Source organism: Medicago truncatula, chromosome 7 (genome assembly GCF_003473485.1).
Source record: "Medicago truncatula cultivar Jemalong A17 chromosome 7, MtrunA17r5.0-ANR, whole genome shotgun sequence".
Taxonomy (NCBI): Eukaryota; Viridiplantae; Streptophyta; class Magnoliopsida; order Fabales; family Fabaceae; genus Medicago; species Medicago truncatula.
The window spans coordinates 45,458,164-45,481,871 of NC_053048.1; the positions used below are offsets into that span (position 1 = coordinate 45,458,164).

Consider the following 23,708-nt stretch of genomic DNA (forward strand, 5'->3'; position numbering starts at 1 on the left):
TATTACTCTCTCTTCTTTCAATTCCTTCATTTATCTTTTCCATATCATTTATTGAGGACAATTTTGTAAAACAACTCATAATATTTCTTTCCCACACAATATTAATTACATTTCTTAATATGTGTGAAATGCTCAAAACGTCATACAATTTGGGACGGAGGGAGTACAATATTAATTACTTTTTTCCAATTATAACACTAATTAATACTACTTTCACCACTCCCAATTCAATATATTCTACTTTACATTTATGATAAAGAAGAATGCACCAATAGTTGATAAGGGCATTCAAAACCATTTTTCTCTCTCTTTCATAATTAGCGTGAAAATGGGACCGAGGGAGTAGTTCAGTAAATTTTATTTATTTTATTATGAATCTGGTTTTTTATTTTGCTTGATAAAATTGATTTTTTCGGTACAATGGTAAAATGGATTTTAATTTAATCTAGTAATTTCAACCACTTTAATGAGAGAAAAAAACTACTCTTTTAAGCTCATTTGACAGACGTTGGAGCACCAAACAATTGACTGTATATGTTCACACCAAACCAACAAGAGTGTTGATAGTTTTAACTTTTAACTCACATAGATTTCCAAACATGCTGTTAATAGTTACAGTACTAAAAAAACACAAGCCACGCATTGTTTATACACAACTTCACATATCAACCAACTAACTTAACCAACTCACCATCAACTCTAGATAGGTAGTTTTATGCTTCTCAAAAACATGAAGTTCATTACCACAGTTTTTGTATTCCCAAGATCTAGACTCAAGATAGTAATGTGAAAAAGCGGTCGCATTCGATGGTTCTCTTTTGCTTTGTTCAATTGTTTGGTGCTTTAAAGATTTGGTCAGTTCGCATGAGAACTTTTTGAAAACGACTGTGCAATATGCATTTCCAGATTATTAGTACATCATTATTTTTGACTGGATGCATTCCCATAGTGTAACACATAAAAATCTTTAATCAACACATGACATTAAGATAGTGAGTGCCCTGGCCACCCATAAAAGCACACATCGCTTTAGCACCAATGCAAGTTCCTCTTCCTCCTATTATTATGGGGGCATGCTCTTTTGGTACACCTCACATGTGTTCCTTTTTTTTATTTATAAGACATGTGTTTTTAGTTTTCAACCATGAATTGTGCCATCCAAAAGCATTCAAATAAAACAGAGTAAAGTCATAGTCCTTGAAAGATGAATTTATTATTCCATTGATTTTTAAATAATCTACTCCATTTCATTGACATATTCCTATGTAAAACTAAATTTGGATCTTTTAAGCATCATGTCAGGTTTTGTTGATGGAAAAAAAGATGGTAGTAACTGGACTTCACAAAGTGGTCCACCAAATTATTTGCAAGCGAATGAATACATACTTTGCATCATTAACATATATACTATCAAATACATCATAAAGATTCACCAAGAAAAAATTACATCACAAAAATGTTAAAATGTTTTACCAAAGGATGAATCATTTAGTTTAGATGAAACAATTCTTAGTCAAATTATATTTATCTCTCGATCGAACTTCATATTATAAGAGTTCTTTCTCTTGAAAAACGGATACAGGAACCGAACGGTTAACACAAAGAAAATGCATAACAGCTTGATCTTTTTTCTGCAAGGTGCTCGTCCTCCAGCTACTGATGTTGTGTGTTAATATCCCCATAGAGTTTCTGGAAACTCCTTATTCTTAGTACACAAAACAAAAGTACTCCTATATTTTAACACAGACTCGGAATATGCAATTGCCGTGACTTTTGTATGTGCAAAAAATCAACAATACTTGCAATATTCAAGCATTTTATGATGAGAATTCAGAACTTCTTAAATTAGCTAGAGACAATAAAGCACGAACCAATTAAGTTAAAATCATTGCAAGTTTGCAACCAAAAGTTACCTACTTAATTGCATTTCTACTTTAAATCAATGATGTATATGGTTTATAATAGTGTATTTTTTTGCTTATATCAATGTAGTAGAATAAATATAACCAATAACAAATGCATATCAGAATCATGCTATCAAGACAAACGAAGTTGATGAAACTCAATACACAAAACCGAACCCCACTCTATCAATCAATGTAATTTAAAAACCAGTCCTATTGAGAGTTAAGAATACAAAAACAATTCAATTTCCCCTAAACAAGTTGAATGAATTTTTATGAAGGCAAAAAAAAAATTGTACGTAACCTAATGGGACACAAAATGAAGAGAAAATAAAGAACCTATATTAAGGTATACCCTGCACCACGTTTTGTAGGGGTACCCCCAACAAACGAATTAAGCAACCCTCCATCATACCCTTCATGTTCATCCACATACAAATCCTCTGTACTCCTAAATGCACCATGCAACACAACAATCACAACACCAACCGCAATCGAAACCAACACATTCACCCAAACACCAGTAAACCCTAACGCCACAATCGTCACCACAGCAAGCACCGCCGCAGAAGCTCTATCATCCACAACATGGCCAAACAGAACAATCGGTTCGTCACGGAAGAAGTAGAGAAAAAACCAAGCTATGAGTGTGATCAAGAAGACTATGATTGAGATAGGATGCCATAAGAGACTGAGGAATAAGACGAAGAGGATGAGGATGATGTAGTTTACGCGGAAGTGGTTGATGTTACACTTCACGCGCGAGGTGGCTTCGGTGAGAGAGTATGGACGTGTGAAAGAGTAGAGTGCGAAAACTTCTTCCCATGGACGGCGCGTGGCGGAGAGGGGTTTTGGTGTGGTGGCGCGTGAGATGAAATTTGGAGGAATGGAATTTGACGATGGGAGAGAACTGTAATGAGGTGGTGAAGAAGATGAAGAATTCATAATTATGAAAGATTCATAACATAGCAAAGAGAATTATGATTGAATTAATTTTGTGAGGAAGATGAAGAGGGTGCGTTTTGTGATGTGTTGTGGAATAAACGACGAGTCTAGATGTCGTTTAGTTAATACTCCTAAATAAGCAATGCCAGCAGGTGCATGAAATCCACCTGGAGGGCACTGAAGAGTTGATGGGTCACATGTTTTGCTAAAGGACAAATAAGTGGCTAATTTCCAGCATAATTGGGTTGGGTGTGTGAAATGTCTTTTTTTTAATTTTAATTAAAATAAAATAAACATTTTCTGTGTCAAAAATTAATCAATAATAATTTGAATTGGTCATATAGTAAAATGACTTTCTTTTTTCGGGTATCTTGGGTATGGACTAACATGGTTGGTTCATTCATTTACGTCGTGACAGCAAATTCACAACACGAGAAAAAATGTATAATACATGCACGATGGGATTAATAGATGGATTATGTATGCAAAGTTTGTTGATTGCATAGTGAATGAATTATACAATTTCGAGGTCTATACAAGTGTTTGATCTTTATATACAGGATTAATTATGTTTAAGGTCCCTACAAATAAGTGAGCTTTTAATATTGATCCCTGCTAAAATTTTATTAAAATTTTCATCCTCAACGTTTTTTTCCGTTTGTAAGTTTGGTCCTTACCGTCAAACTGTGCTAATTAGGCTAACAGAATGCTGACCAAGACAAGCCACATGGACATTTCAAGTGACATGGCTGTCATGTGGTAAATGACATCATATGTTTTTGGTCCCTATAAAATTGGGACCTTTAAGTTTAGTCCTTACTTAATTTTAATAGTGTTTTGAGTCCATATAAAAAAATTATGCACTCAATTTTAGTCCCTACTAAATCTAAATTTGTTTAATTATGCTTAAACTTTTAAGATTTTGAACAATTTTTTGCAAAAGTGTTAAGAACATTACGAAAAGTTTGTTGGAACAAAATGTGTTTCACAATAAACCTTAATAAGTTTTGATGATAACAAGGTATTAAAAATTTTTCAATTGGTTATTGCTAATAATTGTTCAAGTGTACAGGACCATAGGCAAGTCAATTAATTTCAATAGGTCTTGGAAGAACAATGGAGAGCAAAGGAATCCAAAGCATCTGAAGAAAACTGCGTCTGAAGCTAAAGTGCTTCTGAAGTTTGAGTGCTTCTGAAGTAATGACGTCATCAGAAGCAGAAGCTCATCAGAAGCAAGGTTTTCATCAGAAGCGAAATCATCACCAGAAGCTACAATTAATCAGTAAATTTATATTGGAGATTCAAAGTAGCTGGTTCTTGTTTCAACCTCGTCTAATAAGAACGAAGATTTGAAAGGGAGGTATCAACGGTCATTTGAAGAGCACTGAGTACTTGTCCTTCTTTAACAGAGTTGACAAAGTACAAGTGTACAACCACTACCTTCACTACTCTGTTTTTGTCTACGCTACAAGACAAGATAACAGTCATGCCTGCAGAAATGTTCCTTCAAGATGGGAATGAATTTGAAGTTAACGACTCTTTAGGATTACTGGTGGATGATCAAAGGAACTCAACAACTCTTTAGACGTGCTAATCATCTCAACGTCTCTTTCACGCCTCTATATAAAGGAGTGAAGACTTGAAGATTGAAGATTGAGATATACAAGTTAAAAAGCGCAAAAACTCTGTCAATTTGATTCCAAAAAGCACATTGAATTTCTGTACTGATTTGATACATCTTAGAAATTCACAAGTCTAGAGTCTTTATTGCATTGTATTGAGAACACCACTGATTGTATATCAAGTGTTCATCATCAAACATTTTTCTTTGTATTTTTGTTTGAATAGAAGCCTCTTGCCTGCGTGCTTGAGCATTAGAAGACTCTTGCCTGCGTGCTTGAGCATTTTGAGAAGTCTCATACTTAGAGAGTATTGAGCATTTGTAATCTTTGTGATTATAGTGAAATCTCCTTGGAAGTGCAAGGGGGACTGGACTACTTCCGATTTGTGGAAGGAACCAGGATAACTGCTTGTGTCTCGCTTTTCTTTTCTCTGCTTTGATCTTTTCCGCTGCACATCTGATTCTGGTTATTACATCAGAAGCATTCCCAAACTGCTTCTGAAGTATTATCAGAAGAAGTATTTTTAGAGAAAAAGAAAACACAATTCAACCCCCCTTCTTGTGTATTTCTCACCTTCAAAGTTCATCTCCAAAAAATTATCTCAAAATTTAATTTATGCGTCTAGATTTTTGTTACTTTTATTTTGAACTTTTGTCTTTTAAAAAAATTCATATTTGATTTATTTCATGCTAAATAATTCTAAATTTTAGTAAACGAACCTTTTGTAATGTTCTAAACTTGTATCAAAAAAATCATTGAAAAATTTAAGAGTTTTTACGAGAGCGTTGTCGGCGTAAACGAGGTGGTGAAAGAGTTTGGATATTTCACCACCTCGTTCACGCCGGCGACACTCTTCTAACCTTTGCTTGCAAATTCATCTAGGACATCAATTTCAACAACATTATCACACGTCAACTTCAACACACAAAAACTTAACAATCTTCACCATTGAAATATCCAGCAACAACCTTTTCGAGAGAGAAGTGGAACCAGTCGATTTTCAAGGTTCGGGTCAGGAAACAAAGAGTGGGAGCGAAGAAGATTGAAGAGAGCGAAGTAGTAACAAAGAGAAACAGTAACATAAGTCTGGGTTTTTTTTCGGCAAATTCAGGGAATGACAGGAAATATTTGTAGGGTGAAATATTTTATTGAACTGGAAGAATAAAAAGGAATGAAGGAGAGTGATAGACTTTGACAAAAATTATGGGAAAATTTTGTGCCAAAAATTGTTCAAAATCTTAAAAGTTTAAGCATAATTAAACAAATTTAGATTTAGTATGGACTAAAATTGAGTGCATAATTTTTTTATATGGACTAAAAGCACTATTAAAATTAAGTAAGGACTAAACTTAAAAATTCCCAATTTTATAGGGACCAAAAACATATGATGTCATTTACCACATGACAGCCATGTCACTTGAAATGTCCATGTGGCATGTCTTGGTCAGCATTCCGTTAGCCTAGTCAGCACAGTTTGACGGCAAGGACCGAACTTACAAACGGAAAAAACGTTGGGGATGAAAAATTTAATATAATTTTAATAGGGATCAATGTTGGAAGCTCACTTATTTGTAGGGACCTTAAACATAATTAACCCTTATATATATAGGCATATATATGGAAGTTTATGTCACTTGTTTCTAACTTACTGGTAGATTTGTATTGGAAAACGGTGAAAAATTGATGAATTTAACTTTTAAAATGATAATATTGTTAAATTTGATGCAAATTTATTATTATTTTTTCCTTAACAAGTGTCCTACTTGTTAGCATAACCCAAAAACAAATGTCAGTATTTCTTGCGTGGTTGTTATGTATTCAAGTGATGTATGTGTTTTGTTCACTTTTTTTATTTAGTTTCATGATTTCCAGTGTTGGAGAGCGCCTTTTACAGTCAAGAATGATCAAACTGTTGGCCAAATTTGATTTGAACGTTACATATGATATTCCTTGAAATAAGAGTTGTTGCATTAACTTGTACCATTGTTCAGAACAATTCTTCAAAATTCTTGTCTTGTTGTTGAAGAAATTGTCTCCACGATCATGTACGAATGTCGAAATTGTGGCGCATAACTTGTATTATTGTGCCTTGTGTAATATACGTTTGTTGTCTCTGTATTTGAATTTGATATTTTTGAGGGAAAGCATAATTGATCATCAAAGGATAAGCTTTCTAGAGTTATAGACATGGTCATCAGACAATAAGCTTACATCAGATGATGATGAATGGTTGAGTTTTATGTATTATACCCACAAATAATCATCAAGACTCTGCCTTCCGTGATCAAAGGAAGAGGCTGGATAATGCTTTTATAAGATACTTCATTCTCACATTCTTGGAGTTCTTCATGTATTTTTCAGAGGATAAAAATCCTTAGATTCAATTGACATTCTACGCATGAAACAAACATTAGGGAATAAAATTGTTCTCTTATATCTTACCATCAAAATGAAAATTAGAGGTCATTCTTCTTCAAACCATTTTGGTTCAAAAAAAATTATCAAATAATCTTCTTAAAAGATCCATGTCCACGAGAATTCTTGCATAATGGTCAAATACACCATTCTTGATGGCATCATCAAGACACAGTATCGTACACCATAACAGTTGACATGTTTTCCCCAGTCAAGTCCATACATGCATATTTTTCTTCTACACATCCGTACACCATAACATCCACATGCTTAAGTGTCGATCTTTTATTTAGTGGGTCGGTCAGGAAGTTAACATGTCCGCCCACCAGAATTTATCAACAAAGACATCTCTGAAAGTCAATCTTTTCGTGTGGCGCCTTCTTCTCAACCGCTTACCAACAAATGACAATTTGGTAAAGAGAGGGGTGCTTCCGGTTACTTCTAAACAATGTGTGGGATGTGGTAATCTAGAGGACGCAACTCATCTATTTCTTCATTGCAACTTTTTCCGTCAAATTTGGTTAGCTGTATATGATTGATTAGGCTTTGTCTTGGTTACTCCGCTTAATATTTCATATCATTTTGCTCAGTTTGGTTCCTTTGGTGGTTTTTCTAAACAAAAGAAAGACATTATTCGTTTAGTTTGGTTTTCTTCAGCTTGGGTCTTATGGAAAGAAAGAAATGCTAGGATCTTCAAGAATTCAAGTAATACTATTCACCACTTGCTTGACAACATTAAGGCTCAATCTTTTGGTTGGTTGAAAGCGAAGCACAAAAATCTTGCTTTTGTTTACCATTCGTGGTGGATCAATCCTTTAAATTTCTTGTAATGATTCTTCTTATTTTCATCCAGGTGTCCCTTACCTGTTTATGATGTAACTTGATTTTTCTCTTCGCTTCTCTTCAGCACACCTTGTGCGGTGAAAGTAAAAAGATTTGTTTAATAAAATTCCATTTTAACTTCTTCAAAAAACAAAAAAAAAAAGAAGACATGACAAATGGCCCGTAATTTGTTTATTTTTTTTCAACTGTTTTTATCTAAACACACTTTTAAACAAAAATCTAAAGTAGATTGGGTTTAGATGCCTCTCTCCGTGGGCCGTAACACCCTTACTTGACAAGTACGTAACTCGGTACTCGATAAATAATAATCTAGAAACAGACAAACCCTAGTTCTTTAGGTTTTCCATCCAAGCCGTCCCCAATTTTATATATCTGAAACAAGCACATCAAGCATCGAGCATCAAACTTGAAACGAGCTTCTCATATTCAGGTTCTACTTGCAATTGGAATTTGAACTTATTCAATCTTATTTACTTGTTGAATTATAATTGCTTCCGTGTAGTGTACATATATATGCTCATCATGATGAAATTAATAATAACAAATATATATTTTCAAATTGATTAGTTATGCTTTTAATATAGTTCAAATTCTGGTGTGTGTTCGTTATTAACTGCAGTAACAATGAAGAGGAGGTCTAAAAAGTTTTTTTTTTTTTTTTTTTTTGAATTGGCTAAATTGTTGTTTGATATTGTCTTTTTTTTTTTGATTGGCTACCTTGGAATAGAGGTTTAGGTTCTTTGATATTGTCTGTGGTCACTAATTGTTGTATATTAGCAATTTTGCCAATTTTCTTTGTTATTTTTTAACATAAAGAAAAGACAAGTTCCTAAGATCTTGTTGGAAAATATTAGAGATTTGTATGAGTCTATTGACTGATTTTTTTCTTTATAGTTAAGTAGGACGTTGTAGGTAGAAACTAATGTTTTTAGAAATTTGTATAAAGTATTGTTAAAATATAATAAGTGAAGTTTTTTTTTTGAGAGACATAATAATAATAAGTGAAAAGTTTTTTTGACAAGAATAATAAGTGAAGTTATTGTGCACTTTTATGTAAAACTTATTAAATCAATGAACATGTTTCGTTAAAGCTAGTATCCCGGGTATGATAAATTATAATTATGTATGATATTTAAAATTATGAACGGTGTTTTTTTATGAAATTTTGATTTTGATTAAAACTAAAAATATAAATGTTTGTTGTTATAAGCTATAACAAACAAAACTAATCATTATTATCTATTTCAATGACACCAATAATATAACAAAAAAATATAATCTAAATTCTTTTTTTAATGACACTAACAAACATCTTTATTATAAAATAAGTTGTTTGCGGGTATAATTGAGATAATGAAAAGTAAGTATAAATATATTCATCTAGTTTCTTACACTTTTTAAATGATAAAGGAAAGAAGAAGAAAAAAAAAACATTCATATCGTGTTTGTTACATTTATTTCAATATTTAAATTTATTCTTATCTATTTGTTACATGTATGATCTGTATTGGAAATTGAAGTATTTTTGAAAAGAAAAAGTATAGTCCAAAAGTGCTGAAAGGGTAATTTTCTTTAGGGTTAATTATGTTTTCGGTCCCTACAAAATTACGACCTTGTAAGTTTAGTCCTTATTTAATTTTAATAGCTTTTTTAATCCTTACAAAAAATTTCTGCACTCAATATTAGTCCTTACTCAATCCAAATTTGTTTAATTTATGCTTAAACTCTTAAGTTTTTCAACAATTTTTCACAGACGTGTTAAGAACGTTATTAAATGGTCCTCCAAAAAAAATATCGCAAAAATTTGATTTCTACGTCCATATTTTTGTTACTTATATCTTAAAATTTTGTCGTTTTAAAAAATTCATATTTAATTTATTTCATGTTAAAAAATTATAGATTTTAGTAAATGAATCTTTCATAGTGTTCTAAACTTGTATAAAAAGAATCGTTAAAAAATTTAAGAGTTTAAAGATAATTAAGCAAAATTTATTTTAGCAGTGACTAAAATTATAAGTAATTTTTTTTTTTGTGGGGATTAAAAAAGCTATTAAAATTAAGTAAGGACTAAACTTAGAAGGTCGTAATTTTATAGGAATCAAAAACATATTTAACCATTTTCTTTATATATAGTATAGATTCATCAATGACAGTTGTTTGTCTCTTATTTTTTTATATGTATAAGTGAGAAGAATTTGTCTTGTGTATTTTTTTTATGTCAATGACAAAGACCAAGACGGTGATGTGAAAGTGTGTTTAAAAGAGTGTGGTTGAGGATATGACTTTGTAACATTAAAGGTTCGTTTGGTTTGAGAATTAGGAGAAGATGGAAGGGAAGAGATTTTAACAGAGGGGAGGGGAGAGGAGATACTTTTAACTAAAATTATTGTGTTTGGTTCGCAAGGGGAGGGGAGGTATTTTAAAATTATTTTACTGTTTTACCCTTAAACTTAATTAAATAAGAATAATAAAGTAACGAAACAATAACGATGTAATCGATAACAACACAATCTAGATAATACAACCTATAACATAATAATAATAATAATAATAATAATAATAATAATAATAATAATAATAATAATAATAATAATAATAATAATAATAATGAAATTTGTTTGAAAGATAATATAAACTAATAATAAATGTTGTTATAAGGATAATAATGAGATTTTAAATTAATCTAAGGATAATTTTGGTAGGGCAATAAAATTTGCTCCCCTCCCTTTCTAAAAAATTGAACCAAACACTAGAAGTTAAAGATTTCCCCTCAACTCCCCTCCAAAACTCTCGAACCAAACAGACTCATTGAAAATATGTATTTTTAAACGTACAAAACTGGAAATTTCCATTTTTAACTGTCCCTTCTCAAACTAATCTCCTGTAGGTGAAGGGGTAAAACTGGAAATTGGGGGGGGGGGGGCGGGGGCTGGGAGCAATTTGGGGGGCAAGCGCACTCCTCAATCAAACTTGTCCAGATTTTTTTATTTGGGCCAATATAACCCGACACAGTCCGACCCGCTTTGTTCTCCTTTCGCTTTGAATATGAACACCTTCCGTCATCGTCTTCCTCAAACATCCCTAGCCACGCGAATTCCATAGCTGCACCCGCCTTTATTTTGTTGTGTCTGGAATCGGAACTGTTCATAAGCGCTTATGCTATAAGCTGCAAATTAAGTTGTATTGTAATTGATTGTTTAATTTGTCACAGACGCATCCTTGCCAGCTTTGTCTACTATACTCAACTGCAACTGTGCAAATATACTAGAAAGAAGCCATGTAAGTGCAAATGTGGCATTCTGTCTTAATATAACGAAAACACTCTGATTCAGAACTAAAATATGCTAAACGATTTGTTTATGGGTGTGTTTCCAGGTCGAGAATATGTGTGAAGAGTATCCCTAAATATTATACGGAGGATCATCTAAGACTAAAATTTTCTAAGATAGGAGAAATAACTGATGTCAAGCTTATGCGTACCATGTATTGTTTCTTTCCTTAAATCTAAAATCCTTATTCCAATCCTCATGGACACTTACTTAGAATTTTAACTCATCGGTGGGTGTTGTTTACTGGTTAAAATTCAGAACCGGAAAAAGTCGGCAATTTGCTTTTATTGGATTTCGTACCGACCGGGAAGCTCAGGAAGCAATTCGACATCTTAATAATTCTTACTTTGACACACAAAAAATTACTTGTGAGGTCAGTTGTTTGTACCATTGTTTTTTCTTAACTTCGTCAACACTATTATATGCCCTCCTGTCTTTATTATAAGAAACTATTCACTTTTTAGATTCATTGAATACATATGTATCTGATTTATAATATAGTGAGTATTATTTTTCATATTATTGAAACCGAGAGCCATAAAAAATGCTTGACCAAGTTTTCATCAACCAAGCAGGTGGCTCAAAAACTTGGTGATGCAAATCTTCCTCGTCCGTGGAGTCAACATTCAACAAAAAAAGTCAATAAAGTGATCACCCCACATGTTAACAATCATGCTAGAGCTAAAGGACATGAAGACAATTCTATGGAAATTGATGACCCAAAACTTCAAGATTTTCTTCAGGTCATGCAACCTCGGGCAATGTCTAAGCTGTGGGCAAATGATACTTCAGTTGTATCCAATGATGGTAACAACCAAGCAACATTGAATAAGGAGACCGAAAGGACATCAGTTGCAAACCATCCTATCTTAAGCGACTCACAAGTAGATGAATTACCAAAAAACCCTAAATCCGATAAGAAACGTGAGCTTAAGCATGATGGAGTAATCTCTGATATGGATTATTTCAAGAGCAAATTAACAACGGAGTGGTCTGATTCTGAAAGCAGTGATGATGACAATGGCGATGACAACAGTGATTCGGCGTCTTCTGATGACGATGACAAAGATAAACCTAGTCATACTACTGAACATGAAGAAAATCGTGGTAATAACCCTGTTGAAAGAACCCCAAGAAGTGGTGCTCAAGAGTTAGATCTAGAAGACCAAGAAAATACTGTTGGAAAGGATGTAGCCAATGATAAGTCTCAAGTGAATGCAACTGAGGAAGAGGGGCAATTATCAAATCCAGAACATAAGAAAGGAGTTTCTGAGCCGTGTCGACTGTTTGTCCTTAATCTGCCATATTCGACCACGTAATTTCTCAAATTATCTTATGGATGCATGTTTCATATTATTTTGCCTACTTTTCCTGTTATTGTTTTTCCACAAGAATGAATGTCTTCTGCAAGTTAATTTCAATTGACCTTAATATTTTTTATATTTCTAGTTGGTTTTATATTTTTATTGTTATTCTGTTGCAGTGAGGAGGAACTGGAAGAGCATTTCAGTCAGTTTGGCAGTGTCTCACAGGTTCATTTGCTTGTTCATGAGGTTACAAAACGATCCAAAGGAATAGCTTTTATTCATTTTTCAGTTCCAGAATTTGCAGCCAGGTAACAACTAGATGGATAGAAATAGTTGTCTCACGTTAATTTATACCAACTATTGTTATATTGTAAATCTTTCTTTTTGTTCATGGTTGAGCTGTAGAATTTGCGAGGGAATGCTTTTGAAGCATCAAGTCATTTTTTTTTAAAGAAACTTCAGGTTGCAGATGTAGGCATAAATAATCTTTTGTCCATTCCAAGCACTTGGCGAACTTTCCCTTAAAAGCTAGCTATCAAGAGGGAATCAAACCACTTTAACACTCCACTGAGCATCCCATATACTACTTGATGGGAGACTTGGGCACCTCGTTCCATAATACCCAAGTCCTTATCATAAACTTCCCCACAGCCTTATCCACATTCGCGCAGAGTTACTTATTTAGTGGTTATGGTTAATTTAGGGTGTGTCTTTTAAATCTGAAACAATTTCAATTGATTAGCTTTAGAGGATCTGGTAGAATTTAGGAGCAACTTTATGATGACGTGTCACCTATGCTTCTTTTGTCTTGTATTTGGCTTTTGTGAATTGTTCATGTCTGCAAGGATTCTTCTCAGTCTTTTAATGTTCATCCATTGTCTATTTAAGGGTGTATTGGCAGACATATGATGGGTTGGATTTCGCTTGTTGTCTCTTCTTTTGTTAAGGATAGAATTCGAAGAGTGTCTTGTTTGTGTTCTTGTTTCTTTTAAATAATACTTGTAACTAGCTAAAATAGTATATTTTGTATTTAAATGATCAGAAGACGGTTTTTCCTCTTGGGCCTTGTCCTGTAAAATGGGATTTGGATCCTCTAAAGTGAGTGAAGTGTAAAGCAAGAAAATCAAGGGTTGTTATTTTAACAAACTCATGATTTGTTATAATGTACCTACAATATCTACCTTTGATTTTTTAATTAACGGTTGATATTATTCACTTTACACTCTAAAGTGAGTTGCTCATTTTAAAGGAGCCGGATCCTGGTAAATGATAGGATTACTACATTGGTTTGAGTTATCGAAAAGTTCTAAAACATTCTAAGAACCTGTTGGAATTTATTGGAAATATTTTCTGCAATGAATCGAAGTAGGTTGGAATTGCATAATTCCACGTCAATTGAATTGTATCTGTAGCTACAACATCACTAGACTTCAGATAGCTGCTACGTTTCGCAACACTAATACTGTTTCAAAACTTAAGCTGGTGCTTGTCAACAGTTCATTGTAATTTATACAATTATGTGATAAATGTTTATCAGGGCGCTAGAAGAGTCGAACAATTCAATCTTCCAGGGGAGATTATTGCGTGTTATACCAGCTAAAAGCAATGAAGAGTAAGGCTCTCTTACATAATATTTGCATAATATAGTTTACATAATAGTATAGTATTATATTTTGTGTTCGTATTATTTAAATACTATTATACTTGTCTCTTTTAAATAGTTTACATAATAGTATAGTATTATAGTTTGTGTTGGTTTTATTAAATACAATACTATAATATTATAGTTTGTGTAACTAGCTAAAATAGCTTACATAATATTTTGTAACTAGCTAAAATAGTATACTTGTCTCTTTTACATTATGGGCCCGTTTGTTTCAGATTTTTTCCCTTAAAAAAATCACTTTTTTCATTTTTAAGTGTTTGTTTAGGATTTTTAGAAAAATCATTTTATCAAAAAAATCTATTTTGACCCTAAAATGAAAAGCTATTAGGATTAGCTTTTCTCAAAATCTATTTTTTTCAACAAGGAGATAACACATGTGCATGTTAGAACTCATTTAAAAAAAAAAAAAAAGGATTTTTATGGATAGAAGGCAAACCTAAATAACTTCAGATTTTTTTTAAAATCTCTAAAAAAAATCTCTAGATTCTTTTGACACAAAATCTATTTTTTTTAAAGCTGAAACAAACGCACCCAATATTGCTTCATCGGCAGTGTTAAATTGTATATTTGCATTATCATGTATTGTCATTTTATGGTTTACATGTTGTAGGAACAAGGACCAAGGCTCTAAAACTCACAAACAACGAAGAGAGGAAGAAAGGAAAGCAGCTGAAGCTAAAGGAGATACCAGAGCATGGAATAGTCTGTTCATGCGCCAGGATACAGTATGTTTCCTTATGATGAAATTGAAAGCTATGATTATATTATTTCATCCTTTTTGAGTAGCCAATTTTGCAATAGTTCATTGATGCTCTGAATAATGCTTGTTTTATCTTCATATTTTCTAGTAGAAAGTCACAACTTGTGGCATGTCCTCATGAAACAAGTTTATTCCTTTTTTGGGGAGGGTTTCCTTGTGCTCTGGTTAGGTTTTGGGAATTTGGTTGGGGGGGTGCATCACTTGTTGCCTGGAAACAGCCTCTTGTGTAAAAACAGGGTAAGGCTGCGTACAATACACCAAATGGTGAGACCCCTTTCCGGACCCTGCGTATGCGGGAGCTTTAAGTGCACCGGGTGCATCACTTGTTGAAGAGGGTTGTTCAGTCTCACAATGGATATTTCATTGAGGTTGCTATTTCTAACATGCATAGAGATTGGCCGTGTCGGCTGTTTTATTCTTAAGAACTTTTAGGCGCATTTAATTTGCTAAAAAATGAAAGACTGGACAGCACAAAATTAATTCTATGTTTGATTTGAAGAATGGTTGTCTAACTAAACAAAGCAAAACTTGAAGGATAGGACACTTCTTAAATTTTCTTATTCAGTAATAAATCCATGGGACAACTCTTTGTCCCACTCGCAACAAAGTCAAAAGGTAAAAAAGTACCCAACCTTTTCATTTTATCCGCAATTGCTATTTTCCCAGAGATTCCTCTTCTCTCTAAGGTACCTTCTCCATTGTTTCGTCCCCTCATGTTCCTCAAAACAACTTGCGTTGTGCATTGATCACCTAACAGAAAATAGAACAAAAGGTTGTGTTGTAATTCAATAACTTGTACTGTGTTATTCTGTTTGTCCAGTCCTGCTAGGTGGATCAAACACACCCTTTGCCAACTGTTGTACTTTGTTTTGGAAGATTACTTATTTTTCGTCTATTTGTTTATCTCCTCTTGCTTTTCAAATATTTCTCCTCTTGTTTATCTCCTCTTTGCTATAAAAAATATCCTGAGTTATTAAGTTTCGCTTCCATATATACATAAAAAAGTATAATCTTTTATATTGGGGTTATGTGGTGTGAGAAACTGTTCAGAACTTTCTTTTATTGGGAAAATAGGAAAAATGTTGATGTTTCCATTTTCCAATGCAAACATAATTTCATGTTTCCTTGGCATTATAATATTGCTTGTGTTTATATATATATATTAATATTAAGTATATTTTAATCATGTGTTGATGTTAATAGATTACAGAAAACGTTACTCGGAAACATGGTGTTAGTAAAAGTGATTTATTGGGTCCAGAAGCTGATGATGTTGCTGCAAATGTTGCTCTGGGAGAAACTGATGTGATTTTAGAAACAAAAAATGCATTTAAAAAGGCTGGAGTGAATGTGGAGTCTTTGGAGGAGCTTGCGGAGGGTAAAGTTTATGGCGTTAAAAGAAGTAACCATGTACTTTTAGCAAAAAATTTGCCATATGGTGCTACGGAAAATGAACTTGCAGAGATGTTTGGGAAATTTGGTAGTTTGGATAAAATAATTCTCCCCTCGACAAGAACATTGGCCCTGGTATTTTTCCCTCCTTATGTTCATGATGTGTCTTATGTATTTTTTATTCTGGGGGATGGCCGTGGGTACATTTGATAGCTTATTATCCTATCGTATAGCCTAGTTTTATTATAATTTCTAATAAAGTTTTCATTCAATTATGTCTTAATTCAACTTTCAATAGTATTTCTTCTTTCATAATATGTGGTTTTGGAACAGTCTTTTGTCCTGATATCCTAAAGAAAAAACAAATAACAATCTTGTGCGTGAAGTTTATTCTTTTCCATTTTGAAAACTATATTACCACATCTTTTTATGTCTGGGAGGTCGACTATGAAAGCGATCTACTTACTTCGACGCGTGATGGAGCGATATCGGACGGATAAAAAAGACTTACACTTAGTTTTCATTGATTTTGAGAAGGCGTATGATGAGTACCTGGAGAGATTTTGTGGAAAGCCCTGGAGAAGAAAGGGATGAGGATTGCCTATATTAGAGCTATCCAAGATATGTATGAGGGAGCTTCGACTAGTGTGAGGACGCAGGATGGGAATACCGTAGATTTTCCGATAACAATAGGACTGCACCAAGGGTCAACCCTTAGTCCTTATCTTTTTGCTTTAGTTTTGGATGTACTGACAGAACACATCCAAGAGTTAGCACCAAGATGTATGCTTTTTGCTAAAGTTAAATGAGAGGCTAGAGACCTGGAGGCAAGCCTTAGAAGTGTATGGTTTCCGCCTGAGTAGAAGCAAGACGGAGTATATGGAATGTAATTTTTGCAAAAGGAGAAGTGGGTCTACCTTGAGGTGAAAGTTGGAGATCATATCATATCCCAAGTTACACGGTTTAAATATCTTGGGTCCATAGTACAAAATGACGAAGAAATAGAAGCAGATGTAAACCATCGTATTCAAGCTGGGTGGTTGAAATGGAGAAGAGCCTTAGGTGTTTTGTGCGATAAGAAAGTACCACTTAAGCTGAAAGGAAAGTTCTATCGGACAACAGTCAGACCGGCAATGTTGTATGGTACGGAGTGTTGGGCGGTTAAGAGCCAACACGAGAGTAAAGTAAGTGTAGCGGAGATGATAATGTTGCGCTGGATGAGTGGTAAGACTAGACATGATAGGATTAGGAATGACAACATTAAGAGAGAGTGGGGGTAGCACCTATAGTAGAAAGGTTGGTAGAAAATAGGCTTAGATGGTTTGGACATGTAGAGAGAAGACCCGTAGATGCCGTTGTTAGAAGAGTAGATCAAATGGAGGAGAGTCACGTTAGAAGAGGGAGAGGAAGACCTAAGAAAACCATTAGAAAGGATTTAGAGGTCAATGAGTTGGATCCAAATATGGTTTTTGATAGAACACTATGGCGTCGTTTGATCCATGTAGCCGACTCCACTTAGTGGGTTAAGGCTTGGTTGTTGTTGTTGTTGTTGTTGTAGTGCTTTTCCCCCTGTAATGTAACTCATTTCCGGTTTTTCCCCTAAGAAATTTTCGGTTTGGTTTTTGTCCTCGTAATTTTTTTTTTCAGAATACCCCCCTCCCCATATGACTGTGCATATATGCTGACGTGGCACACTAAGTGGCGTGCATATCTGATTATGTGGCACGCTAATTGAATAATTAATTTTGTTTTTTATTTTTTTAAGGGCACAAATGGCATTTGTGCCTATTTTTTTTTTTTAAATATAAATTCATTTTTATTAATTTAAAAATAAAAAATAATTTTAAAATATCTGAAAATTAATTTTCGAAAATAAAAAATCATAAAAATTAGATTTTTTTAAAAAAATAATATAAATTCATTTATATTAATTTAGAAATAAAAATTAGAAAAAAATTCATTTATTATTTTCAAAAAAATCTGGAAAAATATGATCTAATTTTTGTTTCAAAGAATATTTTTTTAAAAAACAGTTTTTTCGAAAAAAAAACTTTTTTTTTTTTTTTGAAAAAAAATCTTTTTTTTTTTGGATTTTTTAAAAATAAAATCTGACGTGGAGGGTTTTTTTCACACGTGGCCAATTAAAAAAAATGCCAAATCAGCGCCACATATTAGATTCTGCTGAGTTGGATGGGGGAGGGGTGAATTCTGGAAGAAAAAAAAATTACGAGGACGAAAACCAAACCGAAAATTTCTTAGGAGGGAAAACTGAAAATGACCTATATTATAGGGAGAAAAACACTATTAACCCTTGTTTTATTTATATATATTTTTTTAATAATAATAAATATTATGGTCCTTTGGGTTCTACATGTCTGCACCATCTGCTGTACATGATGGTAATGTACTGTGTTATTGGATTTTTTTTTAGAGTAAGGATCCGTTGAGACTAGATGTATCCAAATCTCGACTATTAAATATAATGTATCAAATGGCTCGTAATATTCCATCTGTGAAATAAATAAATAAAAACTAATTGAGGCAAACGTGTGATTCCGTCTTCTTCATTCTCATTTCTACTATCATAGAAACCTAATTCATCAGTGTGCCTCACTAATATCTAGACTTACAGATTAGTACCAAGCTTGACATCGATCTCTTGAAGCCTCAATTGGAATTTATAGATATTATTATGATGCCACATGAAAAAATTAATCCCAAATTCTAAAACAAGAGCACTTAGTATTGGAGGATTACTGAAATTGACATGATCGAGATATATTTATATGGCCACAAATTTGCACCCAAATTGTCTAATTTCATATTGATGATTGAAGGTTCAACAAACCACAAACTGATAGGAATGAACTCTAATACTATATGCTATCCAAAATCAAAATCTAAAGCCTGATCATTACGGGAGAAGTGATATGACCCCCAACGTTGGCTTCTGCAACTCTGAGCAGCGCTGAACAGTGTGCTTTAGTTCAATCAGTATATCGTGGCGGGGAGAAAAAAAATAAGAAATTGCACGCATGCCTCACTTAAGATATTTTTAATTTTGTTTTTAAGCCTTTTGATCCACACCTGGTTTCAATGGATCCTAACTCTTTTTAATATATGTATTATGGGAACTTTAATATACTTATAGGCATTTTGTTGCATATTTGTTTTAATTGATTGGTGGAGCTTGTCTTCAGCAGTGAGGCAATTAAAAAGTTATTGCTTTCATTGTTATTTGTTCATTGTTTAATGAATAGGTAACACTAAATTCTTCTTGTTCAAGCTTTGAATTATTTGGAGATGATATTTCAGGTTATTTTTCTCGAACCAGCAGAAGCTAAAGCTGCTTTTGGAGGTTTAGCTTACAAGAAATACAGGTAAGATCTTTTGTTTCTTTTGGTCACTAGTTCCATACAGCATTGTCAAGTGATAAGCAATATTTTATTAGCTTCTATCAACAGACAATCAGGCATTTGTTATCCTAAGTGAATGAATTTATTGTTTCTTCCTATGTTGAATATGAGTTGATATTCATAAGAAAGAAAGTTGTTAAAATTAAGAATCTTTAGATATTCCCTTTAATTGTACAACTTCCTAAATTGATTGTTATTACTCCTAGAGTATACAACTTCCTAGGCTAGTGCGTACTCATTAAGCATTCGATACATTTATTTTTATTGTAAAACCATTATAAATACAAGGTGTGTGATCTCATTATAGACACACAAAATTTAGAGTTCACATATGTTTACAAGAGTTGTCAAAAATCTGTGTCTTACACGTGTGTGTGTGTGGGCGCGTGGTGGTGGGGGGGTGTACAATAATCCAGAACTACGGCCATAATTTCATAGTTTTAATCGTATTGCTGTAGTAATTGGACCAGAGCCTGGAATTTGTTAGTTGGGAAGGATTATACACTTTGAGATATCCCCCCTCCCTGTCTGGCCAAAGCAGCCAAACACCTCTCCACTCAGCTACGATAGGGATCCCATATTTTTTATTCATTGAAGGTTATTGACTTGCTTTGCCTTCTATTCAATGTAGGGCTGCTCCCTTATACTTGGAGTGGGCTCCTTCCGATGTTCTTAGCCCAAAATCACAATCTAAAAATGATGAGGTGAATAATGGAATATCTGAAAAGGATGTCAAGCGAGTGATATTAGAGAAAGATGTGGAAAAAATATCAGATGTTGATATTGATCCGGACAGAATAGAGGTTTGACCTATTTTTATCATTCTTCTGCTCTAGTTTGTTTTGATGCATTAGTCTTTTGCGAGAATTGATGGAAAACAGAGAAGAGAATAAATGTATGGTCAATTGATAAAAATAAAATAGAAATGCATAGACCAAGTGACAAAATAACTATGATATATGCAATGCAATTGACAATATAACAATGATATATTCATTTTACTTGTTAGGTTGAATTATTCTATAGATCGCTGAACTCCATATTTTTATATAGATCCCTTAACTAAAAATGTTTTAGATCTGGTCTCTTAACTTGTCAATAATTTATAGTTAGATCCTTAAACTAAAGTTTTTAATTGGTTAGTTCTTTGAATTTAGGTATTTAGTTACAAGTTATTTAAAAATTCAGGGACTGGGTATTTTTCTAATTTCAAGGACTTCATTATTAGAGACATTTCAAGGACACAATTATAATTATTTTAGCTCAAGGGCTATTTAAAAATCCTCAAATAGTTCAAGGATCTCCAGATTAAATTACTTTTTTTAACCTGTCATATCCCTTTATGTGGTCAAAATATGAAAAAATGATAGACATTGGAAATATTGGTATTAACCCCTGTTAGGTATTACAACTGGATTTTTCTTTCCATTTTGTTATTTATCGTTGTAACTTGAGCTTTTTGGCCCTAAACATTTACACTTTCCTTGAAGGCCCATAGTCGTCTCTTTGTTGTTCATTCAATAATTTCTATCTATGTCAATAAGAACAGAACTTTGAAGTTCAATATCATTTTCTGTATTGATTGTCAATTTGAAGGACATTTATCCCCTGGACTGTTGATTCTTTGTCCTTGTCATTAGGGAAATTGGTTGTCACCACTCTATTTTTGTCCTCCGCGGTTTACTTTGCAATTAAGTCAATATTTATTTTGAAATTTGTACATTAACCATTGCTAAATAATCAATAATTATTGTTCTTCTGTCATTTGATTAATCTATCATGCTTCAGGCTCGGTCCCTGTTTGTCAAGAACCTAAATTTCAAGACAACAGATGAGGGTTTGAGGGAACATTTCAGTAAACACATGAAAGAGGGACGGATTTTGAGTGTCAAGGTGAATGGGTTTAAGTGCTAGGTAACACATTTTACTTTTAATGACTTGGCTATTTTTCATTTTTTTTTCTCTGCTTTCAAAAATAGGTGAAGAAGCATTTGAAAAAAGGGAAAAATGTTTCTATGGGATTTGGATTTGTTGAGTTTGACTCTGCAGAGACTGCTACAAGTGTTTGCAACGATTTACAGGTATTTATAATCAAAAGATGCATGTTATATGTATTGAAATCCTAAATATAGTTATGGTTGTTTTACAAAGGAATTGTTTAATTATTATTTTTTTGTTTGAGTATAGGGGGCTGTTTTGGACAGTTATGCTCATATTTTACAACCTTGTCATGTCAAGAATGTTGGTAAAGTACAAAAGAAAGTTGAGAAAGACAAGAGTTCAACTAAGTTGCTTGTGAGAAATGTTGCTTTTGAGGCAACAAAGAAGGATCTGAGACAGTTATTTAGCCCATTTGGCCAGGTGATTACTATAAAAAATGATAATTTTAGTCCAATTGCTAACAAATATTCATTCTGTCGACCATAATAATATGTACATTTAGTTGTTTATTGAGAGTATTCAAAAGTTTTCCTTTCACTCATGTTTGATGGCTTAAAACCGTGCAGATTAAAAAATTAAAATTGCCAATGAAGTTTGGAAATCATAGAGGCTTTGCTTTTGTGGAGTATGTTACTCAGCAGGAGGCACAAAATGCTCTTACAGCACTCTCAAGCACCCACTTGTATGGCAGACATCTGGTAAGTGAAATTAAGTTATGGATTCGGCAAATTCAGTTTAGGGAATCCTCTACTCAGCCCCTTGTTTTAGGTGGTATACATATTTTCAAATTAGATTGCAAATAGTTGATAAATAACGGCCCTTGTTATTTTCAGGTGATTGAGAGAGCAAAAGAAGGTGAGAGTTTGAAGGAACTGCGAGCTAGAACTGCTGCTCAATTTAATGAACATAGTGGATTTCAAGATACTAACTTATCCAAGAAAAGGAAGGCCATCAGTATGTTAGATGAAGGAAATATGAAATTTAAAAGGTTTGATTAGTGCTTCGTTCAGGGATGGTAATTTTGTAGGTTGTAGTAAATTGTTTAATTTGTCGCTGCTCGGTGTGCTTATTTATTTATTACTATGTTTAAAAGATGCAGCAAAATGAAATGGTCATGAATATTTTGAGTTTGCCTTGCTGTATTGTTAAAATGACAATTAATTTGATTTATATTAAAATTGGATTTTTGTTTAAAAAGTTTCAAATAGTGCAAAATTGCTACTGGTGATTTATCAATTCTCATAACAATATGAGAAACATTATTAGCTACCCTTGAAACTTTAAAGACTAATCAATCGAGTGAAGGAACCTAGGCATAATGAAAAATATATCTTCACACTAACAATGCTCTCTCACAAATTGGTTTCCAACTCAAGAGCTCGATCTTCTGAAAACAATGACGTGAAAGACAAGGAATTATTTTAAAATTAATTAGCTAATATGAATATATAATTATTCAATTCATATCAAACATAAATTCATGAAAAAAATAATTTTTGTCATATCAAACATAAATCCATGAGTCATATATATATAGAGGTGGAGATCTGCAGAGCCGTTGTAATGGTACACCAGGCTCTGGCGGTTACAAAATCGTGGGAAGTGTAACTGCCAGAGAGATTATTGTGGGAACGTGCAGAGGGACGTTGTGGTTCGTTTGAACCGGCCCTGCTTGCTCCGTGCAACCCCCTCGCGAGGAAGGGGTGTTTTGCAAGTAATGTTGCCAAACGTGGTGTTTGGGCTTTGAATAGTATTGAGCCTAAGTAAATGGGTCAAAGCTCCTTTTGACCAGTCCAGAACAGACAGTAGCCCCCCAAGCCGTTGCTCTTTGGCGAAGAGTGATGACTTAAGGGCGGGCATGTTTTGCTGCTCATAAACGGTCAAAGGAGAGATATTTGCTCTTTTAGGAAGTCGAGTTGTTTGAGACGCGTGAGAACGCCTCGCGTTTGGGAGCCGTTTGTCTTAGACAGCTATAATACTGAAGAGAATTGGACGAGCGTGTGTAGGGATGTGCTCGCTATTCCTCGAGCATTTTTGTTTCATAGTCAGACAAAGTTCGCAGTTGGATGTTTTATGTTCGGCAAATGAGTGCTCGATTGTTTCTTGATCAGATGAAAAAATTCCCTCGTCAGGAAGTTTGGTCGATTGTCATTCCACAATTAATGCCC

General features: G+C 33.5%; 2 protein-coding genes across 2 annotated transcripts; one reads left to right on the top strand and one right to left on the bottom strand.

Moving 5' to 3' along the window:
• Positions 1-2,003: 2,003 nt before the first annotated feature.
• LOC25499206 (PRA1 family protein F2) lies at positions 2,004-3,040 on the bottom strand. The gene has a single exon (XM_013594384.3). The coding sequence runs from the start codon at positions 2,847-2,849 to the stop codon at positions 2,244-2,246; it is 606 nt and encodes a 201-aa protein (XP_013449838.1). The 5' UTR covers positions 2,850-3,040; the 3' UTR covers positions 2,004-2,243.
• A 7,694-nt stretch (positions 3,041-10,734) lies between these two features.
• Positions 10,735-22,673, top strand: LOC25499207 (multiple RNA-binding domain-containing protein 1). The gene is made up of 15 exons (XM_024771325.2): positions 10,735-11,008; positions 11,105-11,212; positions 11,317-11,431; positions 11,634-12,373; positions 12,542-12,673; positions 13,903-13,977; positions 14,642-14,756; positions 15,995-16,318; positions 19,499-19,563; positions 20,231-20,402; positions 21,388-21,492; positions 21,579-21,680; positions 21,787-21,960; positions 22,107-22,238; positions 22,374-22,673. Coding segments are annotated over exons 1-15 (2,526 nt in total). The 5' UTR covers positions 10,735-11,006; the 3' UTR covers positions 22,539-22,673.
• Positions 22,674-23,708: the final 1,035 nt, after the last annotated feature.

Coding starts and splice junctions, on each gene's coding strand:
- LOC25499206 (XM_013594384.3), bottom strand. CDS start 2,849: ATGAATTCTTCATCTTCTTCACCACCTCATTACAGTTCTCTCCCATCG.
- LOC25499207 (XM_024771325.2), top strand. Junction 11,432..11,633: donor CACAAAAAATTACTTGTGAG/GTCAGTTGTTTG, acceptor TCAACCAAGCAG/GTGGCTCAAAAACTTGGTGA. Junction 12,674..13,902: donor GTTCCAGAATTTGCAGCCAG/GTAACAACTAGA, acceptor AATGTTTATCAG/GGCGCTAGAAGAGTCGAACA.